This window comes from Seriola lalandi, unplaced genomic scaffold, assembly GCF_002814215.2.
Source record: "Seriola lalandi dorsalis isolate HSWRI2012SDOR001 ecotype SW California unplaced genomic scaffold, Sedor1 jcf7180002054763, whole genome shotgun sequence".
Taxonomy (NCBI): Eukaryota; Metazoa; Chordata; class Actinopteri; order Carangiformes; family Carangidae; genus Seriola; species Seriola lalandi.
In genome coordinates, this window is record NW_019525316.1 from 768,981 (window position 1) to 786,616 (window position 17,636).

The window sequence follows — 17,636 nt, forward strand, 5'->3', positions numbered from 1 at the left end:
CCCCACACACACACACACACAAACACACAGATATTTATGTGTAAGCACACACAAAGGGATGATAATGTGTCTCTCTTTCATCGGTATGTTGCTCAGCCATGTTTAATTGTCACTGTAATATTTAAGTTCTATTATGAACAACCAATCAGCTGATTTGACATCCCCATCGCCCAAAATGAAACACACAGACAGATACAGACAATGGAGGAATTGATCCTAGACTAAATGTCTTCTTACTAGCCATACGTCAGTCAATGCATGCATAAGACACAAACACATGTGCATATACATACACAAAGATAGACACTCTGTTAGGGAGTCTGGCACGCACACATACACACACAAGTCGAAAACACTCCAGACTCTGGGCTCAGGGAGTTAACCAAGCGTGAGAACCCAGCCGATATTTCCTCACCTTTAAAATCAACCCATAATAACGATAGAATAGGCCTGCCTATGGAAATATCTCCACAATGACATGCACACACACACACGCCCAGGCAGACACACACACAAACACGCACAGGCAGACACACACACACACGCACACAGACTTTCAAATACACATGTATAAAGATGCATACATAAACACAGACACAAATATACAGAAACAAAGCCACACACACACACACACACACACACACACACACACACACACACACACACACAAGCACGCATGCACGCACGCACAGAGTGAACTGTCTTTGCTAGTTGGCCCTATAAGCAGTTTCTGAGATAGGAAATCAGCCTAATGAGAGAGTAATAGTCAATGATAGATGGGTTAGGGCAGACAATCACTGCCCCATGAGCATGAAACTCAGCCCCAAGTGTATGCTCATGTATGCCAGTGTATGTGTGTCCAGGTCCTGAGAGGCCAGAAGGTGAATGGAAAACTACTCAGGGACTTTTGTTTCAGTCTAACCCTTGGACTTGTTCCCATGGAGGAAAAAACTTTGATATGGTGAACATAATTTTTTCTTTTTGTGTTGTAGAGCTAAATCCAATGAATGTGACAGGAATTTTTCAGTATTGAAAATATTGAAATATCACTTCATGTACAATATTGACACAGTATGTATCACATTAACTCTGTTCGCATTTTCTGTCTAATCATGGAAGTGGAAGGAGCCACTGGTTACGTGTGTTTTCCACCAGCATAAATTCTTATTTTCAAGTATTCTTTTAATAATATCATCAATGCTCCTCAACATAGGAGTAGGACAGAAACACAAGTCTCCGGGATAATTTACAAAATTTAGATACTTTAGATATCACAGGTACAGTCAACCTTGTTTCTAAGTGTAAATCTTGTCTGACTTATAAAATGTAAATATGGCACAGCTGCACACAGGGTTCTGAAATTATTTCCAAGGAGCAAGTTGAAATCAATCAATCCATCCATCCATCCATCCATCCATCCATCCATCCACTCACCAGGAGGGGTCCAGGCAAGAGAGATGGAGTGGGGACCTAACACTGTCACATTGTGGGGAGGTGGGATCCCAGTAGGGCATGACACTGGAGCTTGTATAACATATTTGTCACTCACACCAGTCCCACCGTCTGTAGTGGCCTCCAGCTCATACACATACCTGAAGAGATGGAAAGGCAAACAGAGGTGTGAAGGTAGCATCAAAGAGATATCAAAGGAGGGGCACAGAGAAACGAGAGATCACGGGAGAAGGGAAAGAACATACAGTCAGAGAGTTTTAATTGGCGGTTTCACCCAAAAAAAGCACCAATGTATACAGTAAAGCAAACACAGAACCTGGTCAGGATCATGGCTCAGACAGTCAAATAATCAAAGGGAGCTTTATTAATATGTACAGTGGAGTCCAAAAGTCTGAGACCACGTTTGGATCCCACTGTATATCCCCGGTAAATATCCTACCACTTCTTAGCTCTTTCCTTTCAGTTATGAACGAAGTAAAAAAAAAAAATTATTTTACAAATTACGTGTGACAGGTCCTCCTATACCACATTAACTGAAATATAGTCAATTATTACTACTTCACTTAGCACAATTAAGAAGCACAGGCTCAGGTCTGAATGTTAGGGGGCTTTCAAACTGAAACTGTCAATACAGCAGAACGAGTGTTTTTGCAGATTATAATAATATTTAAGTAATATTTCACAGTAAAGTTCACCTTTGACCATTTGGATATAGAATTCATTAAAATATATAAACATATACAATCATTTTATCCTATTAGACATTTGTGTTAAATTGTGTCATAATTAGCACATTCGTTAGTTATGGCCAAAAACGTATCTTGTGAGGTCACAGTGACCTTGACCTTTGACCAACAAATTCTAATCAGTTCATCCTGGACTCCAAGTGAATGTTTGTGCCAGATGTAATGAAATTCCCTCTGGGCGTTCTATATATATCAAATTCACAAGGACATGAGGTCACTGTAACCTTGAACTTTGACCTTAAACAACCAAAATGTAATCAGTTCATCCTTGAGTCCAAGTGAATGTTTGCACCAAATTTGAAGAAATTCCCTCAAGACATTTCTGAGTTATTGCGTTTACAAGAATGGGACAGATGGACAGACGTACATCCAGAAAACATACTGACTCGGGCCCTGGCTGTTGCTGGTGCAGACGCATCAAAATAAATGCAAAACACTAAGTCCCCAGGCCTGCATGAGCAAAGGGGTGAAATATTTTTGTTAATGTCATCTATAGAGTGAGGTCTGAACGTTCAAATGAACACAAAATTTGTGTCATCCCATGCATTTTTCCCCTCATCATTTCTAGTCAGAGCAATTGTGCAAAAAATGATGTGTAATGTATATTTAAAAACAGGTTAGACAGACTACAATGAAAATACAGCCCCCAAAGTGCAACCTCAGTGCAACAAAAGTGAGAACACCTGTGATCACTGCAACAAAAGTGATTATACTCATGATTTCCAGTTAGTTATTTTTGGCCTGGGTCATATCTAACATGGCAGCACATGGTAAAGAATTGTCTGAACAAGTAAGAAATCAGATTGTGAGACTTCATAAAGATGGGAGATGGCACAAGAGCATCAATAAGCTACTGAACATTGGCGGAAACACAGTTGGAGCAGTTGTTAGGAGGTACAGGAAGAGCCATGCTACCAATAACAGGAGGTGCAGTGGCTGTCCTTGAAAAATGATGCTATGCACAACTCACTTTTCACGCAAACCTGCATTGAAAAACAGATGTGTAAGGTCTTCTGACTTGGCACAAGGACTATCTGTGGAAAACGGTGTTTCAGTGACTGATCAGACATTGTGTAGGACATTTGTATGAAGTCAAAATCATTACTCACAAAACAGCACAAAAATGGAAGATTAAGCTTTGCCAAAGAACATGAAAAGAGGCCTGATGAATACGGCAGCACATTCTTTGATCAGATGAAACCAAAACAAATCTGTTTGGAGCATAAGGGGTCCAGCATGTTTGGTTAGTACCTGGCCAGGACCAACACTTAAAAAAAATAAAACAATGGAATTTCACTAATGAAGTATGTTACTTTTGAAATTTGTTGCAGTTGGTTCCTCAATATGGACCTTTCGATAGATTGGCTTCATTCTTCTTGGGCTTTGGCTAAAAATAAATATAATTGTATTGAACGGAGAGAATTTGTAACTACTTTAGTGATATGGACCAAGGGTATGCTGAATTTTGTTGGATACTGCAAGAACCAGAAGTCCTCTTGTCCTATTAAATTTCAGCATTTGAAAGTATGTGTCCATATGTATGTGTGCACTCTAATACTGTGACTACACTTAAGGTCCATTCTTTCTCCCGCTCCATCATACACCTTTTCTCTCTCTCTTTCATCTGTCTTGTTGCCTCTCTCGACCCACTCTCTACCTCTCCTGCCCATGACATCATAAGATAGATTTCCCTTTTAAGAGCGCGTGGCTGGCTGGTGCTAAAGCCTACATTAGCTGTGTAAGTGGGCCACCATTTAACATTAAAAGCCTTTAATTTGCTATAAACTCCAGCACACATGCATTAATAGGCGGTGGTGTTGGGTTATTGTTCCTGCGCAGAGCGTTTTAAACAGGAGGCCATTAGCCCCTCTGCAGTGGGTTAGAACAGTAAGGAAAAGGCATTAAAACTCCTCATATGTTACTCTTATAGACACACACACACACACACACACACACACACACACACACACACACACACACACAGAGAAACACAAAGAGAAAAACAAATAAATACACCTCATTGAGATACATCAAGGAGAGAGAGAGAGAGAGAGAGAGAGAGAGAGAGAGAGAGAGAGAGAGAGAGAGAGAGAGAGAGAGAGAGCAAAGCAGTGTGTGAGTGTGATGGAGAGTGAGAATTTTATCATGGCATAAGGTTTCAGTGGGAGAATGAATTTAAACACTTCATCACTGCAAGATATTTACTTAAATGTAAACACCGCCTTGGGATATCAAAAGTAAAATGGTGTGTGTGTGTGTGTGTGTGTGTGTAGGTAATCGATGAGTGGGGCATTTGCATCTGTTTGGCTATGGATGTGGCTGTGTGTGTGTGTGTGTGTGTGTGTGTGCGTGTGTGTGTCCTGCGGGGCCAGCCAGAGGGAATAGGTTAATTCTCTCGTCATCTTAGACACTTCCTGGGCTGCCGAAGCAAAGTGACAGCTAATCAACATTGTCATAAATAATCAATGGCCACTTTGAGCTGTCTCATGCACAGACACATGCACACACAGAAAGGCATGCGTGGGTACACACACACACCCAGGCAAAAACACACACAAGTCTGCCTGGATAATGGGGCCGGTGCTCCCTGTGTAATTCTTGGCGCAGGGCTAAATTGGGAAAAGAAGGGAAGGAGGAAGGGAATGAGGTAAGAGAGAAAGGACAGGAGGGGAGGGAGGGAGAGAGGAAGGAGAAGTGAATAGGAAGTGAGGCAAGTGATGAGAAGTGAAGGGTCGGGACATAAATGCCTTCTGGCAGACTATCTGGAATTAGGGAAAATTAAACATCACACCCACATACGGTCCTATCTTCTTCCTTTCTTCCTTTCTCTTTCTCTTTCACACACATAGAGGAGACTGGAGTACTGCACGGTGTTATCCCAAGAATTCTATTTGGGGTAAAAAGGAATTGTCTCGGGAGAGAGAAGGAGCCAGGAGAAAGAGAAAGGGGAGGAAAGAGGGTATCATTTTGCACTCACATAATTAAAACAGAAAATTCATCTTGGAAAAAAGACACGGATTAGTAAAGGTTAAATGAAAATAAACAGATAAATAAAATATACGCTCCACTGCTGTCTGTAAGCAAAAAACAGATCTGATTGGTGATTTTAATGTGTGTGCGTGTGTGTGGTAATGTTTGCGTCTGTCATTGGTATGTCAAATATTTGCCCATTAAATGACACAAACAAACATGTAGAGAGTGCAGTCCTGAGAGAGACACATGGGTGGGACGATAGGAGAGCTTTTATAACAGGGTGACCCCGAAACAAACACACTCAAACACACATACGTACACACAAATGGGAAAATTAGGAATTAAAGGGATGATTAATTATGTAGCTACAAGTGAAGTGTGTTTATGCATGTGTGTCTTCTACATATGAGCACACACTTGTACATGTTCGCATTCATGTGTGTGTGAAAGCGCGCAAGTGAGTGCTATCCACCTGCGATTTGGCAGGAGTTCAGTGTCGGTATAATTCTGGTCACGGTGGTCTCCGGTAAAAATAGTGTGACCGTCTCTGTTCAGTCTGTACTGAGAGATGTGTCCATTAGGCTGGGACGGCTGATCCCAGTACAGCTCCACCGCAGATGTGTTTATTATCAGGTGTCTGGGCCTTGACCATACACCTGGAGGAGCAAAAGAGGGAAAGAAAAGGAGGACATGAGCATTTCCCATATTCATTAATTGGCACCTATCATTAATTACATATACAATAAAATATTTACAATATACAATAATATTATTATAATCGTTAATATTACGTTTTTGTATTTTCTTTTAAAATATTGATAAATTCATATTGATGACTCAGTGAATCTCTAACAGATGTGGCTATTGCTCAGACACAGTTTGTATGTTGATCTTATTTTAAAAAAATGCTAATTTGCGTTGTCTCTTATAAACAGATACCAAAGTGCACAAAAGCACATCTAAAGTCTTTTTCTTTATTAACTGAGTATTGTCTCGTGGCTGGAGTCTGAGAATAGTGACATTTATTAGCATGAAAACGCAGATTATTAAATTATTGAGGCTACAATAAATTCCTACAGTGATTGAAATTATAATGAAATCAGGACAGGAAAAGAGCTCAGGAGAGGATGTGTTTGGTCAAATGAAATTCATTATTGAAGAATTTCAATTATTTGGACACAAATGATCTAAGACTCATCTATTTGCCTGTGTGCAGGAGGAGAGTTTAATTAACTTACTTCTAATTAAAATTGAATTGTTTACCAATATAGAAACACAAACATGTAGCAGATATGTTAATTCCAATCACACAGACAGATATATTTAAGATGACAAAATGGTGTGGTGGCATTGTGGCTGACATTGAGACACAAGGATAAGGGTGGGGTGGTGGCTGTGGAGAGGAGGAGCTAAAAAAGAAAAAATAGGAGGCCCATATAAAAATAAATAGAATGAAAGACAAAAGATCCAATAGATAGGTGCAGAGAAGGAAAGAATGAGATATTTAAATGGAAAAGAAATAGGAGAAAAACTGAAACCTAAGAGGCGAGATAAATGTGCAATAGGTTTCAAGAGTAGGAGAAACAAGATATAAAAGAAGCAGAGTGGGGAAGATGTGGAAAAAAGAAAACAGATGTGGATGGAAAAGATCAAGACATAGGAGAAGTGGATGAAGAGGGAAAATTATCCTAATTGAAGTTCTTTAATAAATAAAAATCCACAAAGCCATTTTAGTCAGACATAAGAAAAAAGGCTTCATTTCACTGTAGTCAACAGTGAGGAAGAAGAGAGAGAAAGAGAAAGGTGAAGGGTAGGTAGATCCACTGTAGGGAGACCAAAGAAGGACAAGAGAGGGGGATGATTCAAAAAAGGAGAGCAGTGGGAGGAGAAAGGAGAAGTGAGAAGAGCGGACAGGAAAAGGAGAAAAACATCCGAAAAGAGGAAATCAGTAAAGACGACACAGACAAAGGTAAATGGTAAAAAGACATTTACAAAATGTAAGAGATTGGTGAATGTCAATATTAATTAAAATGAGAATATGTTAAAGTTGTGATATTGTTTTGGGTCCTCCAATTAATTAAATTAAACTATTACAATAATCAAATATATTTGAAAATGTCAGATATTTTGCCAGTAATCTACGTCAACGAAAGGCAAAAAATATACATAACCACAAATCTTTTGTAAATGTATGATTTCATGTATTCATGTCATATTTGACATTAGCGATGTACATTCATGTGAGAAAAATGTATGGCAGTTTTCTGTCTTACATCTGTGGAAGACCTGTGGGATTGGACTGACTGCTCATTTCTAAATAAATGTCACTGCATGAAATCAAACAGAGAATTCCTAAAATGTACAGTATATGTTCAATTAAGGTATAAAGTTTCTGCAGGATATTGCCAAGTGCGTGTGTGTGTGTGTGTGTGTGTGTGTGTGTGTGTGTGTGTACCAGCAGGGAAAGCTTGCAGGGTGTGTCCTGTGGAAGGTAAACTGGCTCCACATCCGACAGCTGTACAGGCCACCAGCACAAAACTGTAGTCTGTGTATGGCTGCAAACCTGTAGCATGCAGACTTGTGTGAATATATGCTTAAAACATCACAAAGGATCAATCTTACACTTACAAGTAAAAAACAGTTTTCAAAAAATGAAATGGACAGAGGGATAACAGAACAGTATAAGTAGAGAAAAGGGAAGAGAAGACCAACAAAATGAAAAACAGGCAAAAAGGTAAAAGAGAGGGAAAGCCTTCTCAGCCTGTATCACCCACTCTCCTCCTGACTGTTTTCTCTCTCTCTATCTGTTTCACTCTCCCTCCCTCTGTTCTTTCCACACTCTCAACGGATGGATCCATATCTGTCGGTGTTAAATTATGCATGCCATAACTCAATAATGAAACAACGTAAAGATGGGCAGCCGCGGAACTGACATGGGATAGGACCGGTCTAACGCTGTAATGTCATCAGCTTTTGATCTATGATAATTATGATACCTTGGTATGCGTTTAGGCTACAGCGTCCAGACATGATTTATTTATAGACACCTGCTATGCAGTCTAAAAGAAATCACATAGTGACTGAGTGATCCTTTAACTGCATCCACAGGCAATCAGTTTTTGGTGTGATATTCAACCTATTTTAGTAAGATTTAAAAACTGTAATCAGCTAAAAATCCTACATATTCTAAACAAAGTTACAACTAGTTTCTGGTTATTGAAAACCTTTTTTTCTTCACATATATTTTCTGTCTTGTTCTTAATGTTAAGTGGATGGATGAGGATGAATGGATGGTTGCAAATCCTTAATGCTGCCATGGGGTTTGACTGGATATTTTATGGTCATTCACTTAGCCGACAGGCTACAACAGCTTACAAATCAAATTCAAAGGAAAATGAATGAAGTAAAACGACTATTTCAAAAGGATGACTGTGAGAACAGGCTTTGGCACATTATACACTGTGTTAAATTCTATGTTTCTGCCTTGAATCTGCATTCATATTAGGTGAAACAATAAATATTATTACACTATTTATGATGTCTGATGCATTACATAAACATATTTTAATATTTAGAAATGTCTAGTTGAGACTCAAAATAATGGATTTTTTTTCTAAATAAAAGTGAAATTTCTTCTATTTCATGGCTTTACTTCCATATGTTTAGTATCGAAGGGCAAATAGACACTGGGGGACTCTTAAGCACCATATGTGAGATAGAATTAAAAGTCAATGATGTTTCGAATTAATTACATAAACGTATCACACCTGTAATTTGGTGAAAAAGGATCAAAATTCTAGCACTTGTAAAATAAACACCTTTTTTATATAATTTAGGTAATTATCTAAATTATCTATTGCTGTTTCCAACTGTGTATATTTGGAGGCTGACACCCTACTGTTTGGCTCAGCTGCTATATGTATGCCGGTACCCACCCTGTGTTGACCACATACAGCAGTGAACATGTACACACACGCACACACACATACAGACACACACACAGTCTAATGCACAGCGGAGTGCTTCGCCACGGTTTCCTCACGTCTCTCTCTACTGCTTAGCCTGCTTAACATGCCTCGCAGCCTGCCACGCTTAACCCAACCTCTGATCAATGTGTGTGTGTGTATGTGTGTATATGTGTGTGTGTGTGTGTGTGTGCGCACACACAAATGTTCTTACAATGTTGCCCTGTGTTTGGGTTAAATAAAGAAAATCTGCCAGCCATACGAAAGTACTAGGGTTGAAGCGTAAGGCTCTGTTACACTATTTAACTGCGCAACTAAGCGTGTGTATATGCGAGTGTGCACTCTAGCATAGTAAATGATATCTACACTGCGAGTGATGTCATTTGTTGCAACACTAAATAAAGCGGTAACCCTTGACTAGATTTTCGTACATACAGGCCGACAGTGTCCCGATGGGGCCAAAAACTGCGCTGACAACTGTGCTGTAATATTTTTACCACAGACCAACACTACACCACATGTGGCAATGGCTTCAGAAGTAAGGAAAATGTGTGCATAAACAGAATAACCAAAATGCTTTTAAATGCTGCCCTTGCCTATTAATTAAAGCCTAAATTCAGGTCAGGTAACACAGGGGACTGATCCTAGAGCATGCTTGTAAAAGTTGATTTATCAGTTCCGCCTTCAATGCAATGAGCTCACAGTCAGAAACTTGAAGAACTACAAGGCCAAATAAACTCTGTGAAGCATCACCTGATTCTCCAACCACTGTGTCTCATGCAATCTTAAATATAAACCAAACCAAGCACAGTTACACTTCTCATCCAATGTGTATGTGCAGCTGCATACAAACTCACACACAAACACCTCTGCTGTTTCTTAGTGTATTTCAAATTATCTTTAACACTCAGCCTGAAGAGGGCAGTGTTGTTCTGCTGGAGAAATAACACCGGATCGACGATGGTGAGTGAGTGTTAGTGTGTGTGTGTGTGTGTGCGCGCGCGCATGTGCTTGTATGCACATACCTGTACGTACGCTTACCCGTGCCTACACGTGTGCTTATGTGCTTGATTGTAGAAAGACAGAGGAAGCTTCAATCATTTTAACAGTGATCACTGGGAAGTGAAAAACAGGTGGAGGGCGTTTTGATGTGAGCAACCAGCGGCTCACTAACACATAGAGAGACAAGGCTGTAACTGTCATCGTAAGAGCTGGACACTGGAGACTGGTCTGTGTTTGTGTAAGGTAGAGAGACTTTGGCAGTAAAGACAGAGGAAAGAGTTGGTGCTTACATTCAAGTAAAAAGTCAAAGTGTGCATGGGAGAAAAACTCAAACAAGAGACTTGATTGTGAGACTATTGTGGAGTTCTCTTAAGTATGTGTGTGTGTTGCAGTGGTGCAGTAAAAATAACTGATTTAATACAGCATTTTATTGACAGGTTGCCAAGCCCTGTTTGCATTACAGACTATGATAGGATGATGGGCCTAGCCCACAAGACCATGCCAGTTACCTGATACACCACACAGTCAGAAAGAGAGAAAGAGAAAGAGAGAGAGAGAGAGAGAGATAGTGAAGTCAAAGAGAAGATGGAGAGAAAGTAGGAAAGCCATGCAGGAGAATAAGAGAGAGAAATGTGAGGACAGCTAAGACATGACGTGAAAGCAGCTGAGATGAAAAGAGAAGAAGAAGAGAACAGATGCATTAAGAACAAGGAAGAAAATGAAAGAAAGAGAGAGAGGAAAGAGAGATAGAAGAGAGCTTTGATAACACCTCTCCTAAATAATTAAGAGTTTGACTTCCTGTCTGTGGCTCCCTAATGCAGAGACTGTCTGGAATGGAACAATGAGATCAGGTTCTCTCTCTCTCTCACATACACGCAGCACGCACACACGCACGCACGCACGCACGCACGCACGCACGCACGCACGCACGCACTCACACACACACACACACACACACACACACACACACACACCCATTAAGACTACATGGTAAATTCCATGCCATTTCCAAGTTGCTGCTCTGAACTGTTAAAATCCAGATTTTATAACCAAAATGACCAAACACATAAGCTAAAGACAAAGACTATGTTCTGACTTCAGCTATATTAACTTGTAAAATTATTGCTCAGAGAGAAAGTTAAAAGAGACAGAATATCTTTCTTATTTAGTTTCTCACACAGCCCCCTTCTGGGTTACACAACAGTTTTCACCTATTGTATTTCCTGAAAACGTATTTGAGGCAGGCTTATATTAGAGGCAGGTCTTTATTTATAATTACATCTGTTTGAAATTTATAATTGGTCATACCAGTGTTTTAGTATAAAGCCTTGTTTTCAGTCGCTCCTGTTAGTCATGTTAAAGTTAATTACATATTAATACAAACTCAGTACTTCCTGTATCTGTTCCAAATTAAAGCCCTCTAGTGTCTCAGTGGACAGAAACCCTTAAATTCTTATCAGCGCTTTTATTGCTGTGCTGCAGTAAGAATATCATCTCATTTTCGGTTACTGGTGTTTCTGTTTTTTACATGCTATTCAGATCTGCAGTTTCGTGATCTAAACAGTCACCAGTAGCTTCTCTCTCTCCTGCTTCCTTTGCTTGGTGTGACGTATGTTTAGTTATTCCTCTGCCTTCTTTAGTAATAATAATACATGTAATGAAAGTGGTTCATTTTCTGTAATGGAGGAAAGGCTAAATGAATCGGGAAACCAGGGTGACTGGGTGACTGCCCAACTGGTGTAGCCCTAAGCCCATGGTTGGCACTCATATACAGTCCAGCCATATATTAAGTTTATACCAAGTCTTGTCTGAAAAAGTCTCTGAATCTAGCGACAAATGGGCTGAATTGGCAACACTGCAGGCTGTAAACGATCCCTAATAGGACCCATTGGTGCCAATTTAATTTGAAAGAGCAATGGCCAATGGGGAAACTCCAACTCAGTCACATGGCATTCTGCTGACCCATGGTCCAATGTTAGAAATATAACACTCAACTCTATCACTCACTCAGTCACGGACATTTATGAGTGGCGAATGAACTGGCCTCGCTATTGTGGTCCACCCCAAAAAAAAGAAGCACATGCAAGTACACATACAAGTGTAGAAGACAAGGCCAGACAGTTGAGAGAGAAAGAAGAAGAATGTGTGTTGTTTTATTTTCAGGATAATCTTGAGCTAAATTTTTGATGACAAAAATGATAATGTAGAGAACATGTAGGCCTAAATCCTGAAATGTGTCACTCCTATTTCTAATTTCTTCTTTAACCAGTTGCTGAGTTTCATTTACACAAATTTAACTTAAAATAAATATTTAAATATGCATTTATTTTTCTTGATTATGTTAAAACCAATTTGTATTAGTTTATATCTGTTAACGCTGAAAAAAAAACAACTTCTTTTCATCTTTTCAGTCTTCCTCAATTCTCTGACAATACATCCCTGTCCCTTTCCTTTATGAAGACAACAGAAGGACAGACTTTGGACCTAAACAGGAGTGAGGGTTCTGGCAGGATCAACTCAGCTCGGTAAAGTGGATCCAGTATATCACAGAGAACAAGCTTCTTTATTGCTACCTGTCCCATTGAGCTCCACCATTCAACTGCAGGCCTGCTGAACTAAAGTTAGAAACAGAATTAATGAAAGTGTTACAGGGTGTGATTGTTAACTAGCTGGCTGAAAAACTCTTTCAGTATTGCTGACACTACTGACAAAAGACAGATTCAGGATACATATGATACATGATAAAGATTGTTTTCCATCTCCTCTACTCCTTTTCCCATGTCTACATGCTTGTACCTATGGCATGGTCCAATCACAGCATGGACTGTGGGGGAAACACATTAATAAATAAAAGAACATACTCTATTCCCTGCTGTTCTGAATTAATAATGAGCCTACAAAAGACCAATTAAACACATGATTAATGCCATAATCTATATAATTGCAGGCAATAATTCATTGTGAGCTAATGATAGCAATACTTAATATCGATTCACACGGGGTGTCTTTGTACAGTAGTGCTTAATTCTTTCAGTGAAGTGTCTCTTTTCAGAACTGCTAAAAATGCTATTAATAAGAGTCTATTTCTTGCTTTTCCTAAGGCAAATCAATGATTAAACAGGAAATAGTAAAAGCCAAAATGTTTTTTAAATATTTTTAGATTCTGGCATCATGGAGGCCGCTGCTTATTTAATTTTAAGTACAACACTGTGAACCAGTTAAAAGCATCATCACAACCTGCAACATCCACACTGATATTAGGACTACAGAATGAAAGATTCAGTGTTGATTAAAGGTGCACTTGCCACGCTTTTATCCAAAGCAACTTACAAGTGAGGGACATCACTAAATCTTCAGTGCAGTAAGAGACCTTGGTATAAGTACTTAGTACTACATCTATTTAATAAGTGCAAGGAGATCAAGTAAAGAAGTGCACTGAAAGTGCATAGTAAGCGCTTTTTATATCTTTATTATAAAGTAACAGGTTAATTTAAATAATAATAATAATAGTATTATTATGTTTGTATGTATGAATTAATTTATATGAACTTTTCTTGATAAATTAATACCTCACAGACTAAAGAAAATACTCCATCGGGAGGGGGCATCTTTGGCCCCACAGATTTATCAGATCAAATAAATTACAACATTGCAAGAGTGATTCAATCTAAAATCAACATTTTTGTGGCTAAAAAAAGAACATTTATCCAATTTCTGTGGTTTGAGAGAGTGAGTGTGTGAGCTCTTTGAGTGTCTGTCTCTGAAAGTGGTGAGAGCCGTCAGGGAGACGCAGAGAAGATGAATAATGGCATATTAAACATTAAGGATGAGGGAGTAGCACAGCAATTATTTCTGTTCATATTTCACTGAAAACACTTAGTTACATCCATCCACCTTTTCATGTGTCCCACTCCTTTCTCCTTTTCTCCTTCAATCTTTTTTAAAAAGAGTTATTCTGTGCATCTTCACCCCTTCAGTTTGTCTAATCTTTTTGTAACTCCATCTTTATTTAATTTTGCTGCTGAAATTACTCCCCACCTCTCTCCCTCTGCCTACCTCTATCTCTGTTTCACTTTTCACTGAAGAGTTTTTGTATTTCAACAGCTATCATTTAATGGCAGTTACTCATTACCGTAACATCACATTCGTACATACAATATGTAGAGGAACATTTAAGTCCATATATGCACTATCTGTGTGTATGTGCCTGCTGGGGATGAGTGTGTAAAAGACAAACACAACATAAGACAAATGTAATAGAAACAACATAAACTATAGCCTAAAAACACAATATCAATATTTTGAAGTTCATATGCAATATAAAATCAAAGATTGCTGATAAAGTATATTGATTTAATCTAAATACAATTAGCATAAAGAAAGTGAGAATGAAACAAAAGCCTATTTCTTCAGTTTAAATATATAAATATAAATAGTAGGGTTGTTTTGAGCTGATCAGCAGAACAGGAACCATTCAAGGTTTTTGATTAACCTGCTATTGCTATAAAAAGTTGATTTGTGTTCCTTTGTTACAGTGAAACTGATTTTCACTTCTTACTCTCGTTGCTATACATTAAAACACTAACATATTCCTAATATATGCAAGTATTGTGACAAAGAGAGCTGTGAAGTGGAGAGAGACAGAGAGGAAGAGAGAGAGAGAGACAGAGAGAGAGGGAGAGAGAGAGAGAGGGAGAGAAAGTGAGAGATAAAGAAAGAGAGAGAGACTGGTCGAGTAGTGGTTTTGGCTGAATACGCAGGGTTCTCCAGTGTCTCACTGGGGTACAGGGAAATTTCACACACACATGCTGGTTGCTTACACTGGCACATGGGGCTGGTACAGTATTACAACACATTACCATCTCTATTTGGCATTGTTTGCTTTGCCTCATGCCTACACATACAAACACACATGCTCGTGTGCACACAACTCCTGACCATACAAGCCAACCACAGGCACCATGGGAATAGTCTATTGGCTACTGGCAAAGCCGACGCCTGGTCTGAGTCCAAGACAGAGCAGAGAGGAGCTGTGAAGGGAAATGCCAATGATTTCAGCTTCAAAAGATGTCATCACTTGATCATATGTAGAAATTTAAAGGGGGCTAATCAAATCAGCTTTGAAATAGTTCATATTTGAAGTGAGCTATTTGAGTCCAAAAAGACAGTAAGTATGTCTTCTGTGATAAAATTATCACATCATATATTATTCTATTGGTATTTGTCTGTTTTCTCCAATTATGTTTTGTTTTATACAGACAACTAATATTTGTTTAACAGTGCTTCATGCAGATGTTTGTGTGTGTTTGTGTGTGTGTGTGTGTGTGTGTGTGTGTGTGTGTGTGTGTGTGACGGATGGCAGAGGGCCAACAACACTACTCCTCCTCAGGGTAGATAAAACAAGACTCACAAATCACCTAGTCCTGACACCACCATGTTTGTGTGCAGATCTACAATACATTAAGACGAGCCAACACTTCTGTTTGTGTGCCTGCTTTACATCTGAGTGTTTTATTAGAGCTCTGTGTCTCAAACTGCTTTTGTTCTGCTGTGCATTCATGTTTGTGTTTTCTCAAGTTTGTATGTACAATCCTGGAAATTATTGGTACCCCAGAATTTTAAGTACAGGATTTAGCATGTCCTCAGAAATAAATATAAATTAACCAATTTTGTATAATCAAAATATTATAATAAAATTTCCACTTTTTTGAACAAAATAAAACCAAAAATTGCACAAGAGTGAAATAATACAAACACAAAATATATCCTGGACACAAGTATTGGCACCCTTCACTGATATTTGGTTGCAGAAGCTTTGACAACAATGACAGCCTCTAAACCATCTAGAAGCTTCTTGCACCTGTCTGCAGGTAGTTTCTGCCATTCTTCCATTTCTGTGTGTGTTCAAGCTCTTTTAAGTTTACAGGAGTCCTTTTTGCAATGGCAAATTTCAGTTCGCTCCAAAGGTTTTCAATGGGATTTAGGTCAGGTTCATCGTTCATCGTTTTTTTTCCAGCCACTCTTTTGTGCTGCTGGTTGTGTACTTTAGGATGTTGTCCTGCTAAAACACCCAATACCTTCGCTTCTGACCTAGTTTTCTGACACTGGGTAACACATTTCACTCTGAAATGCCTTGGTAATCTTCTTATTTCATGATTCCTTTGAAACATTCAGTGCCTCCAGTACCAGAGGCAGAAAAGCAGCCCCCGCAACACGATAGAACCTCCACCATGTTTTATTACAGGTCTGGTCTTCTTATGGACTTCAATTTGTTGCTTATACACAAACTGATGCACTGCATTCCCAGAGAGCTCTACTTTGGTTTCATCTGTCCATAGACCATTATCCCAGAGAGGCTGTGGCTTATTTATGAAGGTTATTGTAAACATTAGTCTTGCCTTTTTGTACCTTTCCTTCAATAGTGGTGTCCTCTCTGGCTTTTGCCCATGGAGCCTTCCCTACTTGCTTTAGTGGATGGTGTATGGTACAGACTGAAAACAGCCACTCCACATTGCTCCCAGTCTGCCTGAAGCTCTTTAGATGTTTGTGTGGAACCTTCGCAGACTTCTCTCAATGATTTTCTTCTTAGTGTCACGTCCTGGAGGAGTCTTGACAGTTTTATAACTTTGAAACTTCTTGATAACATTACAAACTTTTGAACCAGGATTTTTAGGGTTTGTTTTGTAGTCCTTGGAGTTGTTATGTTATTTTAATAGCATTTCTGATGCTCTCACACAGGTCTCATGTTTTTGCTATTGTGAAAAAGAAGCTGGAAACAATCAGCCCCTTTTTATGTTAATTAACTTTGGACATTTTATCAAATATTCTGGTTATACTATATTCTTGGTTCATTTGCATATATTTCTTAAGATATTTTAAATTCTGCACTTAAAATTCAAGGGTGACAATATTTTCAACCAGGATTGTGTGTGAGCCTGATCTTGTGTACACCTCTCTACTGAGTTTGAGTGTCCTTCCGGCTCATTGTGTTTTTGTTTCTTCTGTGTGTGTATGTGCATGTGAGTATGTTTGTGTCTGTGTAAGAAGTTGGGCCAGAGAGAGTGTGATGGGAACCAGGTGTAAATTCATTTATTAGATGGCTTTCAGAGACCAGCATACATAAATAAATGCATGACAAAGGAAAAGAGAGAAAGGGGAGGAGAGGATTTGCCAGGTAAGAAGGGAGGAATAGGAGTAGAGATGTGTAGGAGAAGTGTAGAAGAAGATAGGTAAGGAGAAGAACAAGGTGAGGAGGTAAGAGGACAGAGAAAGAAGTGAGAGCTGAAGAAACAATATTAGATGTGAGAGAGCAGAAGCAAAAGAGAGCAAAGGGGAAGAGAAAAAGAAAACACAGGGAGAACACAGTAAAGAAAGAAACTACAACTGAGAAGAGAAGGAACGGACGAGAAGGGTGAAAACAGAGAGGAAGAGAAAGCAGGTAAGGGAAGGAAAATAATACAAAGAAGTGAGTACAGATGAAAGAAAGAGAGAAAGAAGA

The 17,636-nt window shown here is 39.0% G+C and overlaps 1 protein-coding gene across 1 annotated transcript in view; it reads right to left on the reverse strand.

Annotated features, from left to right (window-relative positions):
- Positions 1-17,636, reverse strand: part of ush2a (Usher syndrome 2A (autosomal recessive, mild)) — a 152,726-nt gene that overhangs the window by 34,965 nt on the left and 100,125 nt on the right. Inside the window, exons 52-54 of the mRNA XM_087178958.1 lie at positions 7,627-7,734; positions 5,644-5,827; positions 1,435-1,592 (exon numbers count right to left, since the gene is read on the reverse strand). Of these exons, the coding sequence (XP_087035084.1) occupies positions 1,435-1,592; positions 5,644-5,827; positions 7,627-7,734 (450 nt within the window). The remainder of the gene's footprint in view (positions 1-1,434; positions 1,593-5,643; positions 5,828-7,626; positions 7,735-17,636) is intronic.